The 9160-nt window shown below is 38.6% G+C and overlaps 2 protein-coding genes across 2 annotated transcripts in view; one reads left to right on the top strand and one right to left on the bottom strand.

The window, feature by feature from the left end:
- Positions 1-6939, bottom strand: part of psmd2 (proteasome 26S subunit ubiquitin receptor, non-ATPase 2) — a 45666-nt gene extending 38727 nt beyond the window's left edge. Inside the window, exons 1-7 of the mRNA XM_014026427.1 lie at positions 6775-6939; positions 5446-5502; positions 5188-5352; positions 2666-2787; positions 2195-2419; positions 1871-2029; positions 639-783 (exon numbers count right to left, since the gene is read on the bottom strand). Of these exons, the coding sequence (XP_013881881.1) occupies positions 639-783; positions 1871-2029; positions 2195-2419; positions 2666-2787; positions 5188-5352; positions 5446-5502; positions 6775-6897 (996 nt within the window). The 5' untranslated portion in view covers positions 6898-6939. The remainder of the gene's footprint in view (positions 1-638; positions 784-1870; positions 2030-2194; positions 2420-2665; positions 2788-5187; positions 5353-5445; positions 5503-6774) is intronic.
- A 470-nt stretch (positions 6940-7409) lies between these two features.
- prss59 (serine protease 59, putative) overlaps positions 7410-9160 on the top strand; it is a gene marked incomplete at its 5' end in the record, with an annotated part of 53171 nt that continues 51420 nt past the window's right edge. Inside the window, 2 exon segments of the mRNA XM_014026428.1 lie at positions 7410-7497; positions 8306-8487. Coding sequence (XP_013881882.1) covers positions 7410-7497; positions 8306-8487 — 270 coding nt within the window.

The raw sequence follows: 9160 nt of genomic DNA, 5'->3' as shown, positions 1-9160 counted from the left end.
AAAACAATGAAAAAAAATCTGAGACACAGCTTTAATTTACTTTTGTTTTGTTCAAACAAATTTAGCTGTTTTGTGTCACTTTGTACCAGTAAACACACACCTGTTGATTGATGTTATCTCCCGGGTCATTCTTATAAAATCATCACTTTAATCTCTTCACCTGCTGCACCCGCCTGCTCCTCTCTTCTCCCCCSCTCTGCTCCGGCTAAAGCTRGCATCCACCGACACACGGCTCCTCTCAGGKGGWGGAGTCAGTAATCCTTCTGCTGGTTTATCTTTTCTGACTTTTAACAATCATCCAGCTTTGATATYGTCTCCTGTTCTTTTTCAGACTTGTCCTAACAAATATGTTTTATTTAAAACACCGCTCCAACTTCTGCTACTAGAGACACTTACATCCCGCCCCCACACTATTTCTGACTGGCTAATAGGCCTGTCCAAAGTTAAAGCTGCGTCTCAGACTGGGCCAGAGAAATGTTTGTTAAATCTGTTTTCCATGCAGCGCATCAGATTCCAGAATGGCGAAAGTGCGCTAGTTGTTTAAAAATTAATAAGTCTGATAAATAACTTTTCATTCAAACAAAGCAAAATTAGCACCAATTCCTATTAAAGTTGATTTAAAGTCTGACTTCTTTTACCTCTCTCGCCAGAGCCAAGAAGTTGCTGTTAAGCTGAACATTGGACATGATCTCTGTCAGGTCTTCGTAGTCCTCCACGTCTTCATTCAGCTCCAGGAACACGCCATGACGACCCAGCATGAAGGCCATTTGTTTCTGAATGACTCTGAAAGGCAAAAACACGTGAAGCTTGTGTTTGTTACACATCGTCCATGAAGAGAAGGAATGAACTGATTATTTTATTCCTCTAATGAAGAAGTCTGCTCTCTAAAAGTTGTTTACAAGTTCAACACTTATTTTAAATAGAGAAAATGCATTTCCTGTGAAAATGCTAGTGTGAACGCTTATTGCTTAAAAACTTCAGCTGAAAGATAAAGTTTAAAGTTTATTTGAAGCGTGAAAGAAGCATAAAAAGCTAAGATTTGTAGAAAGTTAAAAGCACAAAAAAGTAGAAAAAAGCAGAAAGAAGCAGAATTATAGCTGAAACAGCAGACAAAAAAGCTAAAATTAGCATTAAAATAGGCTAAACATAGCTGCCACAAGTTGAAATTAGCACCCAGATGGTGAAAGAGTTGTAAAAAATTTAAACTTAGCAGAAAAAAAATATAAAAGTACAAAAAAGTGATAATTTGTTGTAAATTGCTAAAACCAGCCAAAATTTGCAGTAAAACAGCTAAAATGTAGTTGGAAATTGTTTAATTGGCATAAGGAAGAATAAGGAGCACAATAGATAAGTTGTAATGGTTGCAAAGAAAGTGTAAAAAAACTAACTTTAGCTAACAAGTGAACATTAGCTAAAACGGCAGTAAATAGATGAATATAGCAGAAAGCAACTGCAAGAAGCAGAAAAAAAAGCAGAAAATAGTAGAAAGAAGCTGAATTATAGCTGGAATAGAAGAAAAAGCTAAAATTACCAAAAAAGAAACTAAAATTACCCCAAGGAAGAAAAGGTGTAAGCTGCTGTGAAGATTTACAAACATTTTGAAGGATTTTGAAAACAGTTCCGTTCATTTTTAAATGGGAAAAATGTGGCCGAACAAGTGAAATTGCTGAAAGAGCTGAAATACCAAAACTCATAGCTGAATGTCCTGAAGGAGCTGAATGTTTTGATATATGAATTGTTAAAATAGCACAAAAATTGTGGAAGGAGATAAAAAACTGATGTCACTGGTGTGAATGCCGGTGAAGCACTCACACAATAAACAGTAAATTTGTACAGATTGCCATCAAGAACTCTGTTTTATTGTCCTCACATGTCTTTGCAGGATGTGAAGATGTTTTCTACCAACTCCATGTCGTTGAGCATCAGGGCCAGGCGCAGGGCCTCGGGGTGACGGTTAAACCTCCTGAAGATGTTCAAGGCACACCTGAGCAAGGCTGAGTTCTCTGGTTCAGGAACGTAACTCACACAGCTGTAAGAAAAAAAGAAAAAGTAAGTAAGTAAGTAAAAGTTTATTTATAAAGCTCTATTATAAAAACACTTACAAGACACGCTGAGATGTCAGAGTTAGACATAAATTACTTCTTTTTTAAACTACAGAATAAAGTTAAACAATGTTTTGTGTTTTAATGTAGACCTTGTGAGGTAAAGGCAGACTTTGCTGTAGGCGTTTTCATCTATGTAGTCCTCCAGCATGTCCAGCCTTTCAATCTCCATCAGCAGGTCGCAGGCCTCGTGCTCAGCATTGTGGGCCATGTTGTAGGGCACGATCTCCTTAACCAGCTTCAGCAGCGTCTCCTGCTGGGTCTTATCGTTCTCCTCCACCTCCTGCCACTCTTTGGCTACCTCACCTGCAAGGTGCCTGGCAAACAGAACAGGAAAATATGACCCAGGACCACAGAAACAGAAGTCTTTTTTGTTTTTTATGGTGAGGGAAGAAAATCATTTTACCATACAGTCTGCTGTTTCACTGAAGTCTAAGTACTGAAGTTGCAACAAACTAAAAACCAAACTGCACAGAGAACCATAGGATGATCTTTGCATTGCTGTTGTTTCGGTGAAAGCTCAGTGTAAAAGGCTGAAGATGCCAAGTCATGCTTGAACTCACCTGACATATTCATGTCCCCAGGAGGCCAACTCCTCCTGAGAGCCCAGCAGACGGTACTTCAAGCACTCCCTCTCACCACTCATGGTCATGGCCAGCACCGACACCACGTCAGCACAAAAACACTGCAACAAGGGAAAGATTAGAACAAATAAAGACCAGCATTTAACACCATTCGTGAAGGTACACGAACTGGACATGAGATTGATGCTATTTGTATCCTTGACAGAAAGTCTTAGGCTGCCCTGTTATTTCCTTATATTCCTGCATGTCGTCTTCGTTTTTACATCCACAATAACATTCTGACAATAAGCTTATAACTGCCCAATGAACAAAGAGACAAACAGTGGGTGATATTGATTTTGCCTTGACATCAGTGCATATTTTCTTTAGCAGAATATCTCATAAAACCACGAAGCAGATTTTGATGATACACTCAAATATCCACAGGACACATACAGTGGTTTGCAAAAGTATTCATACCCCTTGAACTTTTCCATATTTTGTCACATTACAACCACAAACATAAATATATTTCACTGGAATTTAATGTGAAAGACCAACACAAAGTGGTATACAATTGTGAAGTGGAAGCAAAATTTTACATGAATCAAAACATTTTTTACAAATAAAAAACTGAAAAGTGCGACGTGCAAAAGTATTCAGCCCCCTTTTCCCTGAGTGCAACCAATTGCATTCAGAAGTTGCCTGATGACTGCTAATGACTCAAAAGGGTCCACCTGTGTGTAATCTAATCTCAGTACAAATACAGCTGCTCCGTGACGGCCTCAGATGTTGGTTAAGAGAATATTGGGGAGCAAACAGCATCATGAAGTCCAAAGAACACACCAGACAGGTTAGGAATATGGTTTTGGAGAAGTTTAAAGCAGGCTTAGGTTATAAAAAGATTTCCCAAGCTTTGAACATCTCACGGAGCACTGTTCAATCCATCATCCGGAAATGGAAAGAGTATGGCACCACAGTAAACCTGCCAAGACAAGGCCGTCCACCTAAACTTACAGGCCGAACAAGGAGATCACTGATCAGAGAGGCAGCCAAGAGGCCCATGGTGACTCTGGATGAAATGCAGAGAGCCACAGCTCAGGTGGGGGAAACTGTCCACAGGACAACAATTAGTCGTGCACTACACAAATGTGGTCTTTATGGAAGAGTGGCAAGGAGAAAGCCATTGTTAAAAGAAAACCATAAGAAGTCCCGTTTGCAGTTTGCCAGAAGCCATGTTGAGGACACAGCAAACATGTGGAAGAAGGTGCTTTGGTCAGACGAGACCAAAATTGAACTTTTTGGCCACAATGCAAAACGCTATGTGTGGCGGAGAAAGAACACTGCACATCACTCTGAAAACACCATCCCCACTGTCAAATATGGTGGTGGCAGCATCATGCTCTGGGGGTGCTTCTCTTCAGCAGGGACCGGGAAGTTGGTCAAAGTTGATGGGAAGATGGATGGAGCCAAATACAGGGCAATCTTGGAAGAAAACCTGTTGGAGTCAGCAAAAGATTTGAGACTGGGGCGGAGGTTCACCTTCCAGCAGGACAACGACCCTAAACATAAAGCCAAAGCTACAATGGAGTGGTTTAAAAAAAAGAATATTCATGTGTTAGAATGGCTCAGTCAAAGTCCAGACCTAAACCCAATTGAGAATTTGTGGCAAGATCTCAAAACTGCTGTTCACAAACGCTCTCCATCYAATCTGACTGAGCTTGAGCTGTTTTGCAAGGAGGAATGGGCAAGAATTGCAGTCACTAGATGTGCAAAGCTGGTGGAGACATACCCTAAAAGACTTGCAGCTGTAATTGCAGCAAAAGGTGGCTCCACAAAGTATTGACTCAGGGGGGCTGAATAATTTTGCACATCGCACTTTTCAGTTTTTTATTTGTAAAAAATGTTKTGATTCATGTAAAATTTTGCTTCCACTTCACAATTGTATACCACTTTGTGTTGGTCTTTCACATTAAATTCCAGTGAAAATATTTATGTTTGTGGTTGTAATGTGACAAAATATGGAAAAGTTCAAGGGGTATGAATACTTTTGCAAACCACTGTATCTACAGCTGATTTCGCTTTTGTAGTTCGCCCAATTGRAGGTGTCCACCACAGCTAATCAACCGTAGCAAAAACAAAAATGACAAAAGCATGGTCCATTTGATGTGGTAGTACCTGAGGGTCATCCCCAACTGATGGTGTAAAAACTTTGTTTGAATATCACAAGCCAGACTATCAAAATAATCATCAGGCGCAACCCTAAACGAATCTCACAGAAAGTGGTCATTAGATGCACATCTACAACTGATTACCGGTAACTTTAGAAATCAACACAATACAAGATGGCTACAACAGTTAACTCACACTGTTATGGAAAAAGCATTTGTTGATTGCCTAAAGTTTAAATAAAGTTAAAAATAAGCAACCAAATTATTAAACTACACAAAAACATTGAGATCTCAGTCATAAAGCTAGCATATGCTGCTTTACAGCAGATGCTTTGAGACGAGAAGCCTTACCTTGTTCTCACCAGGAGCCATGCCCTCATAAATTTCTTTCAGTTTGCCATAATGTGGGCGTAGGAATTTCAGAGGCTTAGGTACCGAGGTCATGGAAGTGGTCGAAGAGCGAATCTGTCTGCGCAGCTCTTCTAATGCAGAGTGGTGCAGCGCTGTGCTCTTCTCCTGCAAAAAATACACATAATAAAAACTCTTCTTTAACCTTGTTGGGGTTCTCACATCTTGCCAATCCAATTAAAGAAGGATGTCAGCACTTACACTCAACCTCTCCACCATCATCTCCAGGTCTTCCTGTAACTGCTTGTCTTCCTCAGACTGAGAAATTGTGAAGAAATTTCAGATTCAAAGTACATATCAGATTTAACAATACAGTTCAGCAAAACAGCAGACAAAGTTAATGATGTAGAAAAATAAAAGTTGAACAGGAATGAAAAACAGCAAGTATATTAAATATATATTAAAATTATATTTTGATTAAAATGGAAAAAATAATGTTATACAAATATTAACAAATATACACAATATATTATATATATTTGTACTTGCAACGAAAGCAGTTTATATTTACAGTAATTATGAATCATTGTCTCCAAATTAAATGAAGATGAAAACTCAAACCAGGCTAATTTATCAATCAATGTGTTTCTACTAGTGACTAAGGAAGTTAGGGTCAGGACACAATTATTTGTCTATTGTCATAGAAAGTGGCTGATTGCGATGAAATAACAGATTAAAATGAAATTGCTAATAAAGTATTTACCCATAATGGATAACAGAAAATAGATTAAACCAGTAACTTGCTTGTTGAGGTTGTTGTCAAGCTCTTTGTTTGGACTATCAGCAATGTTTGTACAATTTAATCCACAGGATCAAAAATAGTTTTGTTTTTTAAGTTTGAAGCTAAAAACATATTTCTGGTAATTCTGTTTCATTTGATATTTAATGAGTGGCTAGTTTTACTTTGTTTATACAACTATGGTTTCTTAATACATAACAAATCAAAGGTAACCGAACTCAAAACAGACCTTGATTCAACCTTATTTACATCTATTGTAAGGGTCAAGTGTGTAGTTTATATGTTTTGTAATTGAATTATTGAAACGACCAACACTGACTGTTCACATAGTCTAAAATTTGATCAAAAATTACAAAAATAAATAAATAAATAATAATTCGCAGCTAAACCAAATAAACAGCTGATATACTTTTAGTTGAGTTAATGTGGATTAAACATTACAATTCAAATGATGTTTTGTCTGTGTCATGCTGTGCCATGTTAGCTCATTGAAGCTAATCAGCTCAGAATGACAAGCTAATGCTAGCACAGAAGGCCGGAGCAGGCTAGGCTAACTGGGTTTATTTTTCGACTAATCTAAATGTGCTTATGTCTATAGGTAAAGGCGGTGACGTTTTATGGGTGTAAAAACCACAGTTAGTGAAAATGTAAGCTCGTGGTTGATCTTTTTTCTGTATACCACCGGCTTCGGCCTACTTTGTCATGTTACAGCGGCAGTGACTCAGCTTCAGTATGTACCTTCCTGTTAGTTTATTTAGCATTTCTTGAATGAGAAAAATGCTAAAACTTACCAATTCCTGCTCCTCTTTCTTTTCCTTATCTTTTCCAGAGGACTGCTGTCCCTTTTCCTTATCCTTATCTTTTTCATCGCCTTTTTCAGTTTGTTTGTTCTCTTTCTTTTTTGCCTCTTCCATGGTTGCAAGCTCTGGTTAGCAAACGGAACTACTCGGCGACTGCTTCTTCGCTAAAATCGATCCTGTTTGGTTTGCTTTTAGCGCCCCTGCTGGCCGTATTGTGTCGTTGTTCGCGCTGATTCGCGTCCCGCAAATAAAGTAAGAAAAAGAAAAAGGAAAGGAAAAACTAGTCCATTCCAGGTAACAGCCACTATTCTGGCTCTTTATTGGTCACAGTATAATTTATAATTATTAAAAAAATATATAAAAGATGCTAATTGAGTGTAAAAATGTAAACACGTAGTCTTTGTGTGAAACAAGAAACTCACATTTTCTACATTTTGCCAGTCGTTTGAAGTAGCATCAGAACACATCATGTGACTTGATCACCACATGCCTTCCTGGTTCCTTGTTCGTACCAAAATGTATTTTCTAATGCATGGACTTTTCTTGGCCCTTTCTGTGCTGCTGTCCCTGTTTGTTGCGGGAGAGGGGCGGCATTATGGCTTCACGAAGTTTAACCAGGTGCAGGAATCCAAGGCGAAGGCTGTTTTTGAGGAGCTGTGGTTCACACAGAAACTGGATCACTTCAATGGTGCAGACAGCAGAGAGTGGAAGCAAGTAAGTCAAGCAGCTTAATGCTTTAGTATTTAGGTGGACGATTGAGTTTTTTTCTTTTGTGTGTCTGCCTGTTAACAAAATATCTCATGAACAACTGGATAAATTGCAAGTAAGCTTGCAAAAAATGTAATCAGTGGATGTGCATCTACATCTGATTAACTTTTGGAGTCAGTGGGTTCAATATGGCTGCCTCTAGTAAGTATTACTGAGCTAAAGTTTGGTGTGGTAGTAGCTGAGACCGATCCCCAAAACATACCCTGAGCTCTAACACATTTATGCCATTAACTATTTAAAGTCAACTCTGTCAGCAAAATATCTCACAAACCATTGGCCAGATTTAAGTAAAACTTTCAGGAAGTAATCATTTGATGTGCCTCTACAAATAATTAACTTTTGGAGTCGACACAATTCAAGATGGCTGACATAGCAATTTGACATCAGACTTCACAAAAATGGCTATAACTCAGTCAGATTTATAAATATGGAGCTAGAATTTGATTTCGTAGTAGCTGAGATTCATCATATTTTCAAGGTTTGACCAAAACGTTACAACTGGATCATTTCTCATCAGTTTAAAACTACGTGATAAGAGGCATTGGGTGACGTGCAGTCGTAAATAATGGTATATTTAAAATTTTAGAAGAAATGAACATGAATAATTAAAATATAGTTTTGCTCAGTGTGTGGGTCTACATTCAGCAATAAGAAGTTCTTCTTTTCCACATCATAAAGTGTGCGTTTCTATTTGAAAACTGTACTTTGCACACTTATAAAGGTTTGCCCATGTGTCTCTCCTGCCCTCCCTCAGAGGTATTTCATAAACGAATCTTTCTACAAGCCTGGTGGTCCGGTGTTTCTGATGATCGGTGGAGAGGGTCCAGCTAATCCGGCGTGGATGCAATACGGCACCTGGCTCACCTACGCAGAGAAACTGGGAGCACTCTGCCTGATGCTGGAGCATCGTTTCTACGGAAAGAGTCACCCGACGGTGTATGTCCTGCTTGTGCTGCTTTATGTCTGATGTTGAGTTTACATGAGATTCTCCAGCTTCACTTGACCTACATTAGGCTGAATGCTGCAGCTATATTTAGAAACAGGAAGGTCCCGGTTTACAGCTGCAGTGGTGAAGTCTTCACGTTTAAAGGCCAGTCATTTCTTGAAGGAGTGCACATCCCCTGCTGTCTTTAGTCAAACCTTGTAAATGTTTTTATATCTGGAGCCATTAAAATCATGCAAGTTTTTCTCTTAGACTTGCTTTGCACAGGATGCTACATAAAATCATTTACTGGACGAAGTTTGACCATAGCAGTTGTAATTCCATAAGACAACTTCAGTTAAAGCTCTGGCATGGAGGTGGAAGGTGATAAGCATTCCTTCCAGTAGTGCTTGTTATTTTCAAAGTTAACCAAGACTGCAGCAACATTTCTCAATCTAAGTTTTAAATCATGGCATAAAAGCTTCAGATGATAAATATTCCTTTAAAATAAAATTGAATTTAATTTAATTTTTGCTGTGCAAAAATTGAGTTGTTTTCATATTTATAATGCCTGCAGGGCACATGCTACTCCTGGGGTCTACAGTGGTTTGCAAAAGTATTCATACCCCTTGAACTTTTCCATATTTTGTCACATTACAACCACAAACATAAATATATTTCACTGGA

The sequence above is a fragment of the Austrofundulus limnaeus genome, unplaced genomic scaffold (genome assembly GCF_001266775.1).
Source record: "Austrofundulus limnaeus strain Quisiro unplaced genomic scaffold, Austrofundulus_limnaeus-1.0 Scaffold553, whole genome shotgun sequence".
Lineage (NCBI taxonomy): Eukaryota > Metazoa > Chordata > Actinopteri > Cyprinodontiformes > Rivulidae > Austrofundulus > Austrofundulus limnaeus.
Note: the sequence above shows the minus strand (reverse complement) of the source record. Positions and strands in the feature narration are given on the sequence as shown.